Raw genomic sequence first — 20,930 nt, forward strand, 5'->3', positions numbered from 1 at the left:
GAAGGAAGGGGAACCGCGGAAAGGGGAATAAAACGAGCGAATGGAAAGAGGAAGAGCGGGAAGCGCGTGAGAGAGGGATGCTGAGAGAGAGACACGGGGAATCGTTCTTGCGTAACGCGCGCGCGCGTGCACGCGTGTCCCTCGCGTATACGACTCGGACGTCGTGGGTGTATGTAGATCTAAGTAGCGAAAGGTCATCCGTTATAATAGTTGCCGATCGCGCATACGGTACGGGTACGGGCCCCGAGATCGGATCGCCGCGGATGACTAATCCGCGGCCGTATAGGTGCCCGTGCAGGCGCGGCGCGTGTGCATCTCTCGCTGCGCAGTAAAAGCTGCTGCTGCAGTTGACGAGCCCGCTCTTTGACATTGAGCGCATCCGAATCTCCAGCGAGCGACTGACTCGCCGTCACTCCCATTTCCAACTCTCACGTCGCCCGCGTGGGCGCGAATGCGAAAACATGACGTCCGCGTATCAGAAAGGAACAGAATTTTAGCCGTTGTGCAACGGCGCGCGGCCGCATTTTCTGATGACTTTTCGAAAGATTTCCCCTCTTCTCTCAAAGAGATAATGCTTTGTTGTTGTTGGTTACTAAGCCGGCTGATTCATTAACAAAACTCTTTCAAGCAAAATCAATAAAGAGAAATTTACGTAATCTATATGAGTCAGTTAATTATGCCTTTTCTGATGTCACAGAGGAATTAAGGAGCGAATCAAATCACTTGAGATGAAATTATTCACGACATTACAAGATAGCAATTATTGGCTCAACGCATAAAAGATTCGTGCAAAACGCTCGAGTAAAACATGCATTCGCGCGCATGACACGGTCTTCTGATGAGAGAAAAGCGAGGGATTATCCGCTTTGCAGCGGGAATACAGAGACGAGAATACCTTCGGGGAATAATGTAAGTTCGTAGTAACCGTGATGCGGCACGGCGCGGCGGACGGACGAAAGTATGCCTCTCGCAGGATGATAATTACAATTTGTGAGAACGCGAGCGCCGCGCTTATCCGGCAATTTGCGCGGATATAGTATAGGAGCGTTTTACCTGCGTATCGTAGTCTTTGCACGTAATCAAATTACTCGGTTTTTTTTATGGCGCGGTTTATGTAATCCGAGCCGGCGCGTCGCGTCGTCGACGTGCACTTTTATTTCTCCACGTGCAAAAGTCGCGAATTCGCCACGACGAAAGCGCGCGCGTTATCGCCGACATCTCACAAAAGTTGAGTCCGAAGGGCACGCAGCATCTCCCAGGAGGGATTGAAACCGGTATGATTTCAGGCTGAGTTCAGATTTCGTTGATACAGACGCGCGAGAGAAACTAATCTGCATGTTTATTTGTAATAGTAGAATTTACCGGTATTATGTCATTCTTTGAAACGGTTGAGTATTTTTCGCGGCCTCGAGTTAATAATTTTTTTAATACTGTCAAAAGAGGGAATGAAGACAGAGGAGATATTACACGGAACACGTTTTTATTTATCCTGCGCGATAAATATTTAACTTGTGAAATTGACAAAAATATTTCTAAAGAAATGCTATTTTGCGATGGATATTTTCTTAATAGGTATTTCACAAACAACTTAAGTTTAACTAATTTTCATTTATATCCATCTTCATTGAGTCTCTGTCGTTTGATATAAAAGGTATCAATGATATCACAATCAATGTTAATAAAATGGTGCTTTTAATTATACGAGAAATTCTCTTCATAATTTTCTATCGAAAGGGACGCCCAACTGTTCTCCGAGGCTTTCTCGGTACGCCGTAAAAGTTACCGAAATGTTATCTGTCGTTCGTGGTATTTAAATTACTTTTGAAATACCAAATGGATGGCCGTGAGTATCGTTGGCAGCGATCTCGTCGAGCGCAGGACAAGAGTGCCCTTTTGGATTACACGGCGGAGGAGAGGCGACGTCGTTTCATTTGAGAGAAACGATCGTGCGTTACGTAAGAGAAGGCGGTGTGGAGACGCTGATGGCATAAAGACCGATTCACATACACGCGTACACATACACACAAGCACATTCGTGCTTATTCGCGCGGGCCGTGCGGAATCGGCGTAAAAGAATAAACGGGAGTAATGCTGGTATTACACGAAGTCAGCAAAAGGGGATAAATTTAAAAAAAAATCGAAAGTTGCTTGCGCTGTAAGATTGTGGTAGATTGTGGATCGAGTTAGGATTGATTCTCAGGAGAATGAGTCGTCGCCATTTATTAATCACGAAATATACGCGCGATAGTCAATTTTCGATGACTTTTACGAGGATAGCGGCATACTCAACCGACTATGATTTATACGTCCGCTTTTTCGTCGAATCTTCGGTACAATCTCATTATGCAACGCTCAGAAGATTACATCCATATTCTGCATATAGACGTCCAACGTTGCGCCGAAATATTATTTTTATTTCTCTCCAGACGTTTTCAAGTATACTATATATAATCAGCGAGATAATGCAAAAAGGTGCTTCTGTAAAGCGCAATAATATTTATAATATGCATTCCGTGCGTGCCGAAGGTCGCTGATTATTTCGAATACGAATCTGATTAGTTGCTTCGCGCTAGCTCCCGAGATGTGTTTCCTCGTTACATAAATATCCGACCGACGTGGTGTCAATAATACAAAAATCGCGCCGTTTAAACCGTATACAAGTGTCATTACGAATTGACAGACAGAGCGATGGACGGACGATGATTCCCACGGCCACCAACGGCGACCTTGGCGATTTCCACGAACGCCGTTGTTGAATTTCGCCGATTTTGGTATAGCATCGCGCCGATCGGCGTATGTGCCCCGACGTTTCTCGTGAAACACGCAGAAGAGCACGACGCACGCGCACACCGAGCGTGCCCTTCAGATCCACAATGATGGAGCGTGTCTATTAGAGGAGGCGATTGTTCTTATATAATGAATGGATCATGTAACTAGCTGCTTCGCGGACTCGCTTCGGGGGGCCGAGAGACCGAGAGGGACGCCTTCGCGCTCGCATGCACACACAGCCGTAGACACACGCATGCACTCAAATATGCGAGCGCGACTACACGTGTGCACACATGAGCTCACACAAGGCCGTGGCCGCGTGTTCGCGTGCATCGCGTGTACCTGACGGACGAGTGACGTGTGTATGAGCGCGCGTACCAGTTAGAGCTACTCGGCTAGCTCGGTACGTAAGTGCAGCTGAAAAGGCTTTTTACTTTCTGGCCTTGAACGAAATGTATCCGGTGACTCGGCCGAGCGTCGATCGAGCGCTCGCGCGGGGAACTTTTGTCGCTCCCCCGTGTGAAAAACAAGTTAACCGCCGCCCTCGACCGCGTTGTTATTTTAGGCACCCCGCTCCACGGCGACGGCCGATCGGTGCTGGGTCGGTCGGTCGGCTGCTGGTCCATCGCGGACGAGTTCCGCATATCTAATCATAACTAGCGTCGCGAAAGGGGACGGGATGATATCGCGTTGCAATTCCCAAATTACGATTCTTGATGTTTCTTGAAAGGGGATGTGGATCTAGATCTATAGGAACGTCGTCGACGATAATAACGTGAGCTCTGTGAGTTCAGCGGCGCCGGGACCGAGGCTCTTCGTGACTTTTTACGAGCGACTCTTTTCTCGCCGTGAGTTTCCGTGACGCGTACACTTACGTGTTAATACGACACGAAAGGAAAATTGAACACATTAAACGTTAAATGAATTACTGCTTCGCTATGACAATCCGGACCCCGTAGACTGATTCAAGCTTTGCGGCTGTAACTGCGGCTCCATCTCCGCTCCCGTTTATCCCGTCCGAACATTATACTATCAACTGTAATGGTTGTGTGGGAATGAATCACGGATCGCGGCGCACGATACACGATCGGCAGACATTTGCGTACAATTGTATAAACGATCCCTTTCGTCGGCTCCCGTTTGTCAGGATGAAGGACTCGCGGTAACATTTTCGGGAAACCGCAACGAACACGCCCGGTACTTCCGGTGAAGGGCGCGCTCTTTCCGGACAGAGGAAAGACAACGGCTCGCCGTCGTTGTCCGTTCGGTACTCAAGTAAATTGTGAAAGGGCGAAGAAACAAGACGAGAGGAACCTTTTAGAAACGAGGAAGAACGGCGTAGAGAAGAGGAGGAGGAGAGAGGATGTCGGAGAGAGCACGTCACAGTCGACGGACGAGCGATGCGCAAGAGGGAGAGCGTGAGAGACCAGGTGGAAAATGGCGAATTCGAAATCGAGGAAAGGTGTGAGTCACCTTCCACGGTTTCACGGGGTGTCATAACCCCGGTCGGAGCGCGTTTTCGTTCCCCGAGAGATACGCGCGAAGTGTATAAAACAATGCGCGCGGCCGCGATACGGGAAGTCAGCGAACCACGAAGCTATTCTTGGACGACGGAAACGTATAGACGCGTTTCCAAGTCCGACGACTGTCCGCGAATCGAACAAAAACTAGTCCACGTCGAAAATAGGCGCGAACGGATGTTTTTACTACTGTGCGCTACCGCGACGCGCAGCGGCAGCTCTTAAATGAAGGCTGATGCCAGCGGAGAGAAGAACTTTTCTCTTCGTAAAAAGAAAAGGAATTTTGAAAAATTTTTATCTTTACTTATTCATGATGGTTAAGATACGCAGAAGAGCACGACGGACTTATCGTCTTTGTACGTGACTGTTTTTTTTTTTAAATGACATGCAATTTTTCTCGAAAGAGGCACGCGCGGATTTCATTACACAAATGAAAGAGAAGCGAAAGAGAGTCTTCATTGCTCAATAAACGTCATTAATCCGAAGTCTCTTTGTGTTCTTCATTTCTTCGGTAAAAGTCTTCACGGGCAGAAACGCTTCTCGAGCTGCTTGTCGCCCGCTTAATGTATCGTGAAAGATCGATGTCGCTTGCTCACCCGCGATCCTTTCAAAAATCTTCATTCCGAGTAATCGGCTTAACAGCAACTCTGTGGTGAGGAATCGCTTCTCCATGGGATATTGCCGGGCGTTCCAAGCGAGTGGATACCGATGGCCCGACGCGTATATATACGCGAGCGTATGCGAGGCCAGCGCGGCACAATGAGACCGCGAAACACAGCCTATCCAGACTGGCGAAACGTAATTGGGCTCACAAAAAATGGAGCGGAAACGCCTGGGCCCCATTACACAGGTCCCGTAACGAGTTCTCTCTTTCTCTCTCTCTCTCTCCGCGTTGCTCAATCCGTGCTGGTCGGCTTGCGCGGTTTGAGCGGCCTCACCTTAATCAGTGTTGTCACGATTCAGTATTTTTTACAGCCGTACAAACCTACAATTTCCGAAAACCATGAAATAACGCGTCGGGACGACATCGACTGCACGTGATAAAACGATGCGACGTGCTCGTCAGTAACGATGACACCAAAACGACATTTTAACACCGCTCCCTTTGGATTTCTTAAACAGTCAAATTAAGTCGATTATTTTTTAAATAAATGGATATTGCCATTCTTTGTAATAATCCGGTCGTGTAATAAAGTCTGTTAAAATATAATTCATTTGAAAATTATTGAAAAATAATTGATTATTCGTTTGAGGTACTAGGAACCACAGGGCTTAATTTGAAATAAGATACTTTTAATTTCAACTGTTCCTAATTATTTAATATCTAAATTAGGAAAATATCAATTTCAGGTTGGTTAGAGAATCCATAGGTAAAAAAAATGCAGCGTAGTATCTGGGCTCACATCTATCTATAGTACATTAGCAAAATTTTGCAACCGAGTTTAACGAACCGCTCGTTTCCTACGATTAAGCGTGCTTTTTTTTCAACGATCTTTTTCATCGCTCGGCCGCGACGCGTATTCTCCCTCCCGCTAAACCCCCTTCGGTGTCTCGCGCTTTAATTTCCAGCCTCGACATTTGCGTAACCCAGTTTCGCCATTGTTCGATTCAATGGTAGATCGTAACGTCCGCCATCCGGATAGGAGATTATAATGCTCGCGTGTACGTGGTACCGCGCATCGTCGCCTCTTTTGTGTGTGTGTGTATGTGTGTATGCCCTCGCGCGCACGTGTACATCATTGCTACGGACGAAAGTACATTCATACGTATGCGCGCGAGAGTGTATGCGTGCTCGCGCACATAGGCAGCGATAAGCGAACGGCGACGCCAGTAGAATTTACGAATTCATCGACTTTCTCCTCTTATCTAAGGTCCCGACCTCAGGAACCGTTCGCGGTTCCAGTTTTACGTTGCGATACTTTTCTCTTTTCGTCACTGCCAGCATGCTGCAGGTTCGGTTCCAAATGATTTCATCATGGATAATTATGGAAACGCGACGAGCGGTGTCAGTTTTCGACATGCGTAATGAAGAAATGGAGCTACACCATTGTTTAAAATCCGTTTGGATTGTCTTCCAAATTTTAAAACTTGAATTGGAATGTTAGAAATGATCTGATCTTCATCAAATTTAATTAACAACGATATTTCTAAATTTAATTAAAGTTAAATTACTCTTCTTTAATTTTCCAAATTTTTTATTTTGTAAGTGTGTACTGCATTTGGAGCATGAAATATAATGAAATATATAAAAATAAAGTAGAGACATCGTACTTAATTTGGATAAATTATGAAATTACAATCTCTTGTACAGAATAAAAAAAGGGTAGAACTGCTTGACGTCACGTGTCCAAGAAAAATTTTGCAATTTTTATTAAGTAACAAAAAATTGTTCAAATTTATATTATTAATTAAAAAGAAACTACATATTCTTTTACTGTATTGCATAATTTAAGATTTATCGCAAGTATTGCAATACTCCAGGGTAATAATGCACCATATAATAAATATTATCATAAGTCATCAAGTATTATTTTTGGAGCGATTGACTTTTAAATTAAAAATATATCTCGCAATTTAATGCCTTTTTTATAGCATTATATTTATCTGCTACTAATATATTCCTTGCAGGGAAATTTGTTTCATGCACGAAATATCAACTGACGTTAAAGTGAAGCGAATTTTACCGACACCGTGTACTGAGGTACTCGGTTCGGAGTAGGCAGTTTTATTCTTGGCGCAGCAGAGCACAGCACAGCACACGCAGAGAACGAAAAGCGTAGCTTGACCGGTAAAAGCGCGCGACTCTGATTCTTCCTGCTTCGGATAGTACGGACTCTCTCTCGATATAGAATTTAACTCCTTACACTTACACAGACCTGACGAATAATCGGGCAAATAGAGTGTTTTTAAACAACGATGAAGCCTCGAAAAATGTAGGGAAAGGCAGAAAGCTCGTTTGGTTCTTATCTTATCTTTCGATGTCTTGAATGACGCGCGATTGCAGTACTTAAAGTCGATGCAATTTGAAAATTGCGATTCCGATTTCTCGTGCAATTGTCGAGAAAGACTAATCGCCACCTTTCCGTTGCCTATCTACGATCGGAATCCAAGCTCGGCGGAACAATACCGGTTGCCGTACTTGCATTGATGTCGCTGGAACACTTAATACGGCATGCTCAGCGGTTTCCAATTGCGTTTCTCGGCTTCGTGGGCAACACTTCGTCCAGTCATCTATTACGTCCGTGTAACGCGCGGCACGAGACCCTGCCCGGCAACTCTTCAAGGCCCAAATAGAAGAAGAAAGAAGAACGTGAGCGCGTAAGCGCGAACGTAATCCGGCCTGCCCCTTCCCCCCCCCCCGCCCTCGCCCCCCCCGCGGCCAGTACCGATTGACCCTGAACTTCAGCCGCTGCTTACTAGCATTTCCAGTAGCGGCCAGAAGCAGCGGCAGCAACGTCGGCAGTGTCCAGCAATGATTTCCTTATTTAGCGATTTTCTCAGTATCGCGCCGACGAGTTTATTACGCATGCGAGTGAGTGTGTACGGCTGTGCGCTCTTTCTTTCTCTCTCTCTCTCTTTCTCTCTTTGCCGCCGCACTGTAACTCTTACCCCAAGAACCTGCTTTTTCTTAAATCGTTTTAAATCGTTCCCGACTTTTCTTGTTACGGATGAACATCATCTGTCATGATATCGCCTTCTTGGGCCAAGATAGCGGCGCGACGCTTGCACGCGAAAAGCTCGTTACGAGAAAAATTGATGTCCTTCTGTTTAATTTATTAACGCGCGACTTCGCGTGATCGTAAAGACGAACGTATATCTGAATGCAAAGGAAAGAAAAAGAGAAAGAAATGGAAGAAAAAGTTTTGATGTGTTTCCTTTGCTTTTATTTCCTGCATTTTTATTTATGGCATTGCGCTTTCGTAATATAGAGATATATGGTAATCAAATGATTTAAGCGCGAGTGACATGTCGTTCTTCGTCGCCGAGATCCACCTCGCGCGAGGTTTTCAACGAAATGATTTTCTTATGCAAGCGCGGTTACAGATGGATATAAATTTTCCGGTTATATAACCGCGGCGCTTTGCGAACGTCTAATGCGAAAGGAATTCGTTACGATGAGACGTTATCTGAAAATAAATAAACGATAGCTCAGCCACGAATCTATTTCATGCATGTTTATAATGTCGAATTCGACGGGAACCCGTCGAGCTACTTTCGATGATTTAGAATTCCACAATATAGATTCATAGCACCTTCTTCGTGACTCTTACCCAAGGCCTTTCCTTTCGAATTCGATCGAACAATCGATTGAAGGTCACGGTAGCGAATGCGAGATGCTCTTAGATCGTACTACGCGTCATTACTTCGCCGCTCTACAATCCTGAATTACACATCTCGAGATATTTCATATTTCACGACAGAATAAAATTTATCTTTGTAAAGTATTCACTTCTTTTCATGGGTCTTATTTTAATATGCCAAATGACCAGAAGAATCTCAATTTATATACGAAAATCGTATAAATGTATACAAAATGCACATAAATCATCTGTATTGGAAGAAAAGTGCTATACCCAAAGAAATCAATTTTTCTGTGTTTAATAAGATATCCTTTATTCTTTAGGTCCTAAATTCCGTTTTTAACAGTTTGTGTAATTATTGCTTTCCATCAGCAATAATAAAGAATTGCTTTTCTAGAATTGACGTTTCGTTTGTATATTAAATTAAAGAATATATCGATAAGTTGATAAAAATGTATCTCGATAATACTTCAAAAAATGAAAGTTTGCGGCAAACCGGTAAGCGCTTATTTTTTAGCATTAAACGGATTGTATTCTTGAGACACGTTTGACATTGCGGAATTCGTTTCATAATATTAGTTATACGTTTGCTCCTTTTGAGAATATAATGTGAAACTTTCTCTCGGCTTCCCTTGAGAAACTGAAGGAATGCTCGATCAGCCGTTAATTCTCAATTCTTAGCCGTGGCCGCGTTAAACTGTTGCAAATCTTCGACACGGATGAATGAGATATTTCTTGCGTTCTCGATATTGTATTAGTCAAATGTTTTTTTTTTTACGACTGTTATTACAAGATTATGTCGCAATAACAATCCATCAATTGTTTTCCGAAATAAATACTAATTAGGCGCGAGTTACGTTCGATTGATCGATACTCGGTGAGAAAATACTAACAATAGAACCGGATTCTGCGGCAAACAGATAATTTCTCTGATAAGTAATAGAATCAAAGGAATGTCTAGTAATACAGGACATAAATCACATTCGAAAATCTTCATCACATATAATTGCATAATTATAATTTATATTATATAATATTAATTTAGTTAATTATACATTAAGTGAAAGAATACGCATAAAATACTCGAGAGTTTCTACTTGATCCTTATGTATTACACTATTATTAATCAATTTATGAAAATATTATATCATATAAATTTAATGCGATGTGACGTATTAATTAAGCCTCATGATCTAATAAGAAGATAATTTTTTCATGCCTGCATTCTTGTAAATCTACAGGATAGTCAAAATGGATATAAATAAATATATGTGAGGATAAAATAAATGCGTGAGAGGATTTAGACCGTCTAACTAGATAATTGCATACAGCACCATTAAACATGTTTGACATGGTCAACCGAGAGCTGCGTAGATGTAAGAGAAACGTGAGAAACATGATCTTGTGACACGTCAGTGTCTCTTCCGCCGTTTCTTAGAGAACCAAGACACGAAAGGAGGAAATTAGTGTAACGAAGCTGTCATCGCAACACGCAAGGCGGCAAAAGACTACTTATTGGGTTAAGGACGCGGGATGCATTTTTTTATCACACAATTTCTTACCGTAATAACTTCTACAGTCTAAATTTTTTAAATTTATCAATAAATCAATTGTGTGTGCAATCTAATTTATTGAAAAGATAAAGATGTATCAAGATTACTATCACGTATCACACAGGTCATTATTACCTTTTATTTACGAATGCCATTTTCGTAATGAAAATGGAACCTTTTAAATTTGTTTAGATCTTTTTTTTACAAAATGTAATTATATACCTAAGTCTAACTTACAATTTATAAAATTTTAATATTTTTTGTTAATTTAAAAACTATTGACGAAATTTTTATTAGATTATCAAAGTGCCCCGTTATTTATCTGTTCGTCGTTCTCTATTTCTTTCCTTATGAATGATGTATTATTGATGCAAATTTTCGATTAATCCAGAAACCTATTCGAACATGGATATTAATGTTTTTCATTCTCATTTCAGACGATGTATTCTGACGGTCTCTTGACGCTCCATTATGGGAAACATCCAGCGACCTTGGCCGCAGAGGTCGGGGCCTGGTACAGCGGGGACCGTCACGTGGACGTGACACTGGCGTGCGACGATGGGTCCGTCGTGAAGGCCCATCGCGTCGTTTTGGCAGCCGCCAGTCCCCTCTTAGCTAGTCTACTTCGGAATCCTGCCCTGGATCATGTGGTTCACTTATCAGGCGTCCGAAAGGCACAATTAAATCATTTACTGGAGTTTTTATATAACGGAGAGGCATTGATACCGGTATGAACTTTTTAAGACACGTAAGCAAAATATATCTCGAAAGAAAAAGCTTATTAACATAACATTGGCGTGCAGAAAATATTTCAAGTATTTGAAGTGCGCTGAGCAAGAATCTTATCTTACGTAATTTTGTTCAGTCGACAGAGCTTACACCATTGAGGGAGCTCTTCGAGGTTCTGCAGATTAAGTCAGAGCTATTTGAGCCCAATCAACCTCAAACTAGTAACTCTGATCCCGAAAGAATATCAACTCCGCAGCCCTCAGAAGGCCAGGAGAGTTCCAGTTACGAATCCCAATACGATGGCAGGTAGGTAGATAAATCTTGTAGTTTACCGAGTTTGCAAAAGTAAAAAAAAAAAAAAAATAATAATAATTAGACGAAATGTTTTAAAAATCTTGTGCTTTTCAGACAGTCCAATAATCCCGCGGACTGTTGCTCAGTCCTAATCAAAACGGAAGGCTGCGAAGAGGAACCGGAAGTGGATGTGGAAGGTGTGGAAGGCGAAAGTCTTCTCTCGGATAACAGAGAGAGCAGCATAGAACCTCCCAGAAGAAGGGATAGTTCCGATCCTGTTAATCTCAGTCTCAATTCCGGCACTTCCGTCACAAGCGACAGCTCGCACGATATAATACACAGGTTAGACAACATTGACCGTTATATTGCATAATTGTTACGGCACACTAGCTAAAACTGTCTATAGTTATTTTATATAAGCTACACCCGGGGTAGAACCGGGATGGAGCGGAGAGAAATAGAATCCTCACGATGGCTTGGTTTGATCGTAGTAGGTCTGAAAAGCCGATATTTGAGAGGCGAGAATCTCTTGAGGAGGCTGAAGAGAGGAAGAGGCAGCTGGCGGCGCGGCTGGCGTTAGGCTTAGAATCTGGGAAGAGAAAACTCGAGGAGATACCGATCCCACCTGCGGAGGCGTACGTCGTGACGCCTCATCGAAAGCGAAGGCCAGGCTTCCACAATGCACCCGCACAAAATCCGGCCTTCGTGCCCTTTAATCCTGGATTTGAAACGCCAAGAAGGTTACAGGCGCCGCATCCCCTGAGCGTTTCGGCACCACCATATCTGGTTGGTTTTTTCAATAGTTTATCTCGAGAATAGATTTCAAACATTAACCGCCATTATTGATAAACACGCGCGATCAATAAGCTTGTCTAACAACTGGCTCTGATTTCCTTCAAACGTTTACTTCAATATATATATATATATATATATATATATATATATATATATATATATATATATTGCAATTTCGCTTAAGTCGTTATCTATGAAGCGTTGTTGATGTATGCAGCAGGATAGATCGGTGACACCGCCATCGCATCGACCACCGAGCGCCGATCCGGCGTCAGCAGCGGCACTGGAGCCACCTTGGACTACCTGGACTCTGCCGAGAGCTCCACCGCCGCCACCGTCAACGGACGACCCGCCGAAGTCCACTCCTGTTCGAGAATACCGATGCAGCTATTGTGGCAAACAGTTTGGCATGTCGTGGAACTTAAAGACCCATCTTAGAGTGCACACGGGCGAGAAGCCTTTTGCGTGTAGACTTTGCGTTGCCATGTTCAAGCAAAAAGCTCACTTGCTGAAGCACCTTTGCTCGGTGCATCGAGGTGTGATAGCCGCTCCCGACAATACCTTCTCGTGTTGCTTCTGCTCGTCGTCGAACTTCGTCAATCTGCAGGACCTCATCAGGCATCTCTCGGGGCCGCACAATAATCTGCTGCTCAGCAGGAATCTACATCGCGAATTTGCGAATCACGAATAACGACAAAGTCAAAGACCGTCCAGTGCTGAAGAGTGTTCCTCGAGCGCACAATGACGAGTCCTTGAAGCGGCTTCTGATCCGAGCAACGCTCTCCCAGGATCTCGTTAGGAGGATGCGATCGAGGGACGCAATTTCTGTTTAGACTATTTTAAAGAATTATGTTTATACACAAAATGAGACATGTAAAATTATCATTCAATCTCCGCTGCTTTTCACGATACATTGAAGGGTATATCATTACAATCATCTTCTTCCTCAGTTTTTCGTCTTTTGTCAAAAGTGTAATGATCTCTGCATATTTCTGTGGCGTGTGCTTTTTATAGTTTATGAGATATACAGTTTAATATGCCTCAGTTCTAAACGATCCAGAACAGCTTTCATGGCAAAACATTCTCGGTATTTTCTATTGTCTTTCGAAAGATGAATAAAATCGATGTTAGAAAACAAATATTAAAAATAAAATTTACAAATGGTCTAAACAGAATTTTAAATGCTGCAGTTTGTCTTTATGTATTTTTATTGGTTACTATAATTGGTTATTTCAATTCAGAATTGTTTAAGGGTTTGCGGGTTATTAATATGTTTTGATGCATTTTATTAGTGCCTTTACCAATGGTTACTATAATTCTATCCAAGTCACGTAAAATAACTTTTTTAAAATAAAAATATAATATAAACACACGTATAAAATTTCCAATTCTTGCGAATAAATATATTCTCTCGATTTAATTTATACGAAATTTCTAAAAATATTAATTCGATAAAATGTCGAATCAAAGTTTTATACGTTCTCCTTGAAGATAAACGGCATACAGCACTGGAAAAGGGTCTTTTTTTTAAGAACAATAAATAAGAAAAGAAAGAATCGATTTTATACATACAATGTATATTTTCTTGAAGTCGCTCAATTGCGATATTTCAGAAAGATCTTATCGTTATAGCTAAGCAATAACTTTGATAAGATGTTTTTGTTAATCGACGTGGTTCGAGTATGTACGTCAGAAATGATCGTCGATGACGATCCGCGAAAAGTACAAGGACGGATAATACGAACGAAGAGAGTCAATTACATTGTCACGCGTCAAATCTCGACGAGCTTGTAGGATTGAAGCGCAGTCTCTTTGTCGCGTCTTGTTTGTTGTTATTTTATTTTAATCGCTGGCACGTGGCAAATCCGGCAACAAGTCCCGTTTACCTCAGCGCGTGCGACTAATCTCATAATGTAAATAATGTTAAATAGGAACTAGAGGACGGACTAGAATTTATTTATTTCACTCTATTGCAAAGGGACCAACCGACTTTCCACCGATTTCTGTCTTAGGTAGATCTTAGGTGTCCTGCCCGCCAATCGCCACGAGTTAAACTGCTACGAGTTAGAACTGTATATGGTTTCGATCACGAACACGAAAGTATTCGATCGGGATCGAGGGAAAAGAATGAAATTACGAAACCTCATGCAGGACGGAAGGGAACATTATCGGCGAAATCGATAATGCAAATCGCGGAAGACGCAAGTTATGATGTTGAATTGTTGATACAATTTATTGTACAGTAAACAGCGACGTTGTTAATGTTCTGTCTTCTAAAATCCGTCTTCCACATTGTCGCCTTCCCCCCTCATCTTCCTCATTCCCGTCCTGACATTCATTCACAGTATATCCTTCGGTATAACTTAGCGACTCGAGTGCCTTGTCAAATGGGTCCAAATTGGTCGATTGGGCAGTGATTTCATGTGTTCATAGGCTTAAGAGACATAGGCGTTTAAGATGACAATACGAGCTCGCTTAGGAAATGGAGGAACGTTGATGAATTCACGTTAGAAGGTTTTAAGATTCATTCGAATTAATTCAACTTTTCTTAAGGCTAGTTAGATCGTTGTAAGTAGTAGCTTTTTTTCTCTAATTTTATCTTTGTTTGGCGCAGGACGTCATATTTTTTTTTCTCTAGGTAGGCATTATTATTACCTAAGGTGCCTTGAAGAAGGGCCTCGACCTCATTTTTGCTTCCTTAATTGTACAAAAAACCGTCTCCAAGATGTTCGGAAGTGATTAAGCGAGGAGAAGAAATAAGACGCTCTCGAATCGGTTGATTGATGAGTTTGGAAGTCTATTCTGTTCAAAAGAACACACATTCCCTAAAAACGAAGTAAAAAACACTACCTTAATGTGACGTTCAATTGATCGAATTGTAATTTCAAGAGATAAATGAAAGATATATACATTATATTGTTGTACAGAAATTAGAATATGATATAGGCGCTCTAGCTGAATGTAACTTCGATGTAAATTCGCTCATACCAAAGACGTTTATGAAAGTTGTCAAATAATATTAGTTAAATGTAAATGCAATATATTTTAGTTGTTAAATCAACGCGTGTCATGTCGAGAAGCACGTAAGTTCTAAATGGCATTTGTACTTGAAGAATATTTTACAATCTTAATATATACTTGATTGTGTATATATGTTATCGATTGCAACGGTGATAAGCATGTGGCAAGTTTGTACTGTACAGTAATTACGGTAAATTATCATCTTAATCCCGTGGTAATAAAAGAATTGTGTATAATAAAAGACATATATAAAGATGTAAATTTTTATGTAAAAGTTTATAAAAAGAAAATATTTCTCTGCATCTCTCAAAGAGCGTCCTGTATCAATCAAAATAAAGCATCGCGCAGGAAAAGAACGGAAACATGGCCGATTGGTGTTCTCTCTTTATTACATCCTCATGTTTCTGCTCGCCCTCGCAATCGCGATCGCTCGGGGGGGTGGAAGCAAATCGATCGCGGTGCGTCTTTTCTTTTTCTTCTTCTTCACTTCCCTTCATTACGACGTTTATTTACGAGTATGTCGTAACGAGGAGGCGTACAAGAAACGGAGCAGAAAGTGAGGTTGGAGGGGTGGTGTGCGCTCTCGCGAAGCCAGGCAAAAACGGCCAGCACAAAACAGTGAACGTAATGTGATACTAAATGATAATAAAGCTAAAGTAATTATTGTTTAGCGTGCGACGCCGCGGCGCGTTCATGGCACGGGCGCGCGACTCGTGGTTCTCGGCGTGAGCAAGAGAGAATTGTGCGATCGCAAAAGGGGCAGGAGGATATACCGACGAAGGAAAAAAAAATCTTGCGAGTCGCCTGTAATAATATAAGCAATCAGCTTTTTATCAATCATTTTCTCCTTTACCCTTTCGCCCACCCTTATCACGCGCTCCCGACATCAGTCGTCCCCTCTTCTCGAGCCGTAAACGCACTAGGATTACGCATTATAGATTATTTTACTGTTAATTAATTATATTTAGCGCGCACGCACATCCGGATGTTTCCCTCCGAGATCCTGTCCGCATTTGTCGTGGAGAAAAGAAATAGCAAAGATCTCGAATTTCGCTTTCGATCGATCGAATTTATCGAGAACGCGGGAGAAAATAATACTTTTTTGATAATCGACATTTTTGGGGACCTGGAGGTCCTTTGGCCATTAGATGGCAGTTGAATGATAAATTAAATTATGCATCGTTTAGTAAAGGGAAGATTTAAAGGATGTGAGAATAATAATTGGCATAATCTTGTGGAGAACATTGATTTTCTATACGATTTAATGTCTTCCATCATTGTTGTGCAAAGTTAGCGTCTTCTTTTCCTCATTCGGACATCCGGGTGAAACATTGTAGATTTTAAGCATCTTCCAAGCGGAGCGTGAGCTCCGTGTGCTTTCTTAGTGTTCATAGATTTATGAAAAATAAATTAAAATTAAAAGGAAAACTGGTGTACGATAAGATAAAAAGAAGCGAGCGTAATCAAGCGAATAAATTTGCCGATTTCCTTCTCCCATTCCTTTATGACCTATTGTAATTTATTGAAAGTTACGTTATTTAAATGCGCGATTGTGAGACGTGTATATATAGAAATTTGTAGGAAAATTGCATTTTAATTTAAACATTAATAAGCAAATCTCTAATGACTTTAATAAATTAGTTGAATGAACTATCTTGAGTTATTTCACAAATTGCCGCTTTAAAAAATTTTCAATAACTTTTATGCAATTAGAGGAGAAAAGAGAAAAAATGTGTATATTTATTTAACGGAATTTTACTATTTCCGTTCCAGGTATTCATATGCTTTCTTGAGAGCAGTGTATATATTGTCACGTTGTCTGTCGACTTCGGTTGAAGACTGCCATTTTTATCGGCGCGAACGAGAACGAGTAAGATCGAAGTCAAAGTCGAGTTAATTATTGTTTTCGCGAAACGAACATAGCGGTTCGGTTCACAGAATCTTCAAAGAATTTCCCAAGAGAGGCGCAAGAGACGTCGTCGGTTAACGGTCCGGGGACTTCTTCGGTTTTGTACAAAAAGAAAAGTCACAGCGAGATCCGTTACTAGTGGGCTACGTTCCAGCCAGAAGGCCGTATGCCGCATAAATCCAATCTCGTCGATGTCGATTGCATAATTACATCGCGAGTAACGTCTATTTCTCGTTTTATCGATTCTGAGAAGAATCGGCCTGTCCGATGTCACACACCTGTCTCAGAGCCGAACGTAAATAAGTGTTTGTACGAGGACCAGGTTGCTGGAACCGGCTCTATAAATGACTGTAGAAGTGTAGGAAGCGGACAAACATTTGCCTTTCATGATCGAAGACGCTCGGAGACGTGTCTTGATTGTAATTCATGCGTGATATAAGCAATTAGTTATAATACGCATAACAAATTATTGTATAAATAAAGACATCAATCGAATCTTTTTGGAGCGACAACAGAAATAGAGAAAAAGGGACAGAAAGAGAGAGATTCGTAGAAGCTTTTTGTGTAATAATTTTAACGCATGTAAGTTTTGCTTCTGATCAATTCTATCACGTACCTCAATTGTGTTACATTTCACTAATCAAACTTTCGCGCGTAATATATTATTAAAAGCAAAGTAATATATGTATATATACCGTGCGTACCAAAAGTTCTGGAACATCCAATTATCTCAGAAAGTATTGGTTTAGTGGAAAAATGTTTCAGGTAAAAGTTGGAGGGTTTAAAGAGGGCCAATAGATGATCTTATTAGATTTTGGGTCTGAGGTTCGTGTTGAGTCCAATAGGGCCCATAAATCTATGTATATAGATTTATTTGTTATACAAAAAAGAGTTATTAATGTAAGATAAAGATACGTTTAAATTTGCATGAAAAAAATCAGGAAATTCTAGGAGAGCGGTAAGCGTGTAGTATTCACGAAAATCTTAAGAGAGATCTATGAGCATTCTCCTTTAAAATCTTTAATTAAGGAGCGTATAGATCTAAATTGGGGATATGACGAATCAGAATTCTTCTAATCCGTTAACTTCGCATTTAATCCGAGAAATCATTGACATTCCACGGAGTTGGTAGACCTCGCTCTAGCGCTGTTCCCGTAGGGGCTGCCGTCTCCAATCGGGAAGTACCGTTCGTTCTGAAGTTGCATAATGGATCTTGCATTTCTGGTTCTTGGTCGCGTCGCCCGATGGACTTGCCAAGAGATTCGTAGGCGCATCATTGACCAATGACCACTGTCTGCTCGGCCAGCGTCTCGGGCCACGGAGAGTACCGTAAGAGTACTAACACGTGGGTAACACAGAGGGGGTAAGACCTCTCGGTCAACGCTCCTGCTTAATGTATATAAAGGTTGGGGCCTCGATGGATGTTCGAGGCAGATCGTCATCAGACATGTTCGGGAAGATTATCCTAGCGCTCTCGGCTCTGGCCTGGGCCAGTGCCCAGATACCTAATATAGGTTTCTGTCCAGAATACATACCCATGGCGAACTTTAACAGACAAAGGGTGAGTAACTTAACTATTTCAATAGCGAATTTATGTGTATTTATAGAATATGCTGTCATTATAAGTCTTCAGTTATCGAACAAAGGTCAGAGAAATTAAATTTTCTCTGACATTCCGCAGAATATTTGTGCTGTCTATATATTGGCAATATTTTATCAAAAAGTTAATAAAGAATTTAGATTCCTTAATAATATTAATTTAAGTTAACTTCGCGAATAACGGGTTTTTATTTTTTTATAGTTCATGGGCGTTTGGTACGAAGCTGAAAGATACTTCCAGCTTAGTGAAGTGGTATCTCGATGCGTTATGACGAATTATACCAGAGGCATCGATGGAAAATACCGCGTGAGCAATGAAGTTACGAATCGTTTGTAAGTATATGTATTCTATATTTAACTCGTTTGACAGATATGTTTAAAAAAATGTATAAAAATACATTAAACGTAACGGATTTTACTAATAATATCTCTGGCATTTAGCACCGGCATAAAGAGGGTGCTGGAAGGTGAAATTAAGCCCGCAGCTTCCAAGGCTGAGGAGGGTAAACTTCACGTCAAGTATACCACAGTTCCACTGGCTCCTGAGACGAAGTATTCGGTACTTGAAACGGATTACGATTCGTACGCCGTCTTATGGAGTTGTCAAGGCATCGGTCCGGTCCACGCACAAAATGCGTGGGTCATGACGAGGGAACGAATACCGTCCGGAAAAACACTTCAAAAGGTATGTAAACTTAGTAAAATCAAAATTATTAACATAAAATACATTAACGTGTCCCACATTCTATAAAATTACTAATACAGTATGAACAATATTACAACATATGTGCTCCAGGATTATCATCATTACTACAACATTTTAAAATCCCATTCCGATTGCAGGCTTACGGTGTTCTTGACAAATACAAAATATCGAAGACGTTCTTCGTGAAAACCGATCAGGCGGAATGCGCCTATTTGGACCCGCCGTCGGAGGAGTCCGCGGAGAAACCCGAGGTGGAAAAGCCTGTCGGGGAGAAGCGAAAACGGAAACCGCAACCAGCCGAGCCGAGTGAGAACTTCAGATCGGCCATCGCTCTGAGTGATGCTGAGGTCGCGATAAAGCAGAAGGAGGAAGCAGAAGCTGCGATCACGGGCGAGAAAGCGCCCTCCGATATCCCGAAGATAATAGCGGAGGAACCTGCGAAACTCGAGCAGCCCATCGAAACTATTCCCGAACGGATCTTGAAGATTGCGGAAGCGATAAAGGAGGAGAGCGGCGATGCCAAGGATAAAATGATCATCGTCGAGGTCAAGGAGGAGAGCGTCGCGGAAAACCCGAAGGAGGAGAAGAGCGAGCTTGCGAAGGAGATAGAAGCAACTGCTTAAAAGTATCGTTTAGCAAAAAAAAAGTCTGATAGTTGGCGCTAGCAGGGACGTGTTAGGGGGATTTTCGACGTCTTAGGCTCGTAGCGGTTTCCTCACTGAGAACCAGTCTCGCTTAAGTACCGCAAAATCATTAATCACTGTCCCATCGACGCGTCGTCGTCGTCGTTTGAGGACATAGGGTTGGCACATGGCGCTTTGTTTTATAGGCTTACGTACAAATGTAAAAAAAAAGAAAAGAAACAAAGATAAATAAAATTGTTATAAAAAATGTCTTAATAAAATGTATTCGTTTGTTTATTACTTCGCTGCGCAGATATAATAATACGCATATAAAATTGATTACTAAATACTTTGTAATATTAATAATTCAATTGTTATTTAATGCGCTGAGTCACATATCTAATATCTAACATAATATTTGATTAATGAGATGTCAAAAAATTGATTTATTTATAAAGTCGTGACAATTTATGAACCGAGTTACGATATGTGGGAGAAAATGTAGTTCTTAAACTCTTGGAAAGTCTTTTTAGCTTTCGCATCACGATGTGATGTGAAGTAGAAGCTAAATGTGTCATAGCGTTTTCATCGTAAACACAAGTATAACCAGGTCACATAACGGATATACTTTTCATATCATCATTAATAATTTAACTTTCAATAATAATATCGATTATGAATTCAATAATAGCAAAATTATCACTTAAATATGCAAATGTCGATGTGACACTAAATATATATTAATGATCAAATAAATGTTCTTAATCTCCGCGTGCAAATGAAAATAAAATAGAAATAAAAAGTTTTTTTGAAATATATCTTTTTTGAATTTAGAAATATAGAAGAATAAAATTCAGAAGAGAATATCTTGTACAAATATAACATAAAAAAGTATATTTTTTAAATGTGCTGTATATTTCTTGTTTAATAACCTTATAAGTAGAATTAATTGTAAGATTAATTCGATATCTCTATAGTACATGAATACTTAATCCGCGAATCTTTATGCATATATGTATATTTGTCGTAAATATGAAATACATATAAAGCGAAGTATTTACGCTATTAAAACATTTTATTATTAAATCGCTCTGCAATATACTAACATGTG

The 20,930-nt window shown here is 41.1% G+C and overlaps 1 protein-coding gene and 1 pseudogene across 7 annotated transcripts in view; both read left to right on the forward strand.

Annotated features, from left to right (window-relative positions):
- Ken (ken and barbie) overlaps positions 1-16,632 on the forward strand; it is a 35,017-nt gene extending 18,385 nt beyond the window's left edge. For 2 of the 7 annotated variants that reach the window (XM_071779684.1, XM_071779682.1), the window contains exons 2-6: positions 10,581-10,871; positions 11,009-11,178; positions 11,281-11,508; positions 11,658-11,952; positions 12,179-16,632. In XM_071779684.1, coding sequence (XP_071635785.1) covers positions 10,584-10,871; positions 11,009-11,178; positions 11,281-11,508; positions 11,658-11,952; positions 12,179-12,652 — 1,455 coding nt within the window. In that variant the 5' untranslated portion in view covers positions 10,581-10,583 and the 3' untranslated portion in view covers positions 12,653-16,632. Of the gene's footprint in view, positions 1-7,731; positions 7,822-10,108; positions 10,154-10,246; positions 10,268-10,580; positions 10,872-11,008; positions 11,179-11,280; positions 11,509-11,657; positions 11,953-12,178 lie in introns of those variants that run through there. The other 5 variants (XM_071779681.1, XM_071779680.1, XM_071779679.1 and 2 more) reach the window with 5 other exon arrangements.
- Positions 16,633-17,812: 1,180 nt separating this feature from the next.
- On the forward strand, positions 17,813-20,606 carry LOC139813871 (uncharacterized; annotated as a pseudogene).
- The last annotated feature ends 324 nt before the right edge of the window (positions 20,607-20,930 follow it).

Source organism: Temnothorax longispinosus, chromosome 5 (genome assembly GCF_030848805.1).
Source record: "Temnothorax longispinosus isolate EJ_2023e chromosome 5, Tlon_JGU_v1, whole genome shotgun sequence".
Lineage (NCBI taxonomy): Eukaryota > Metazoa > Arthropoda > Insecta > Hymenoptera > Formicidae > Temnothorax > Temnothorax longispinosus.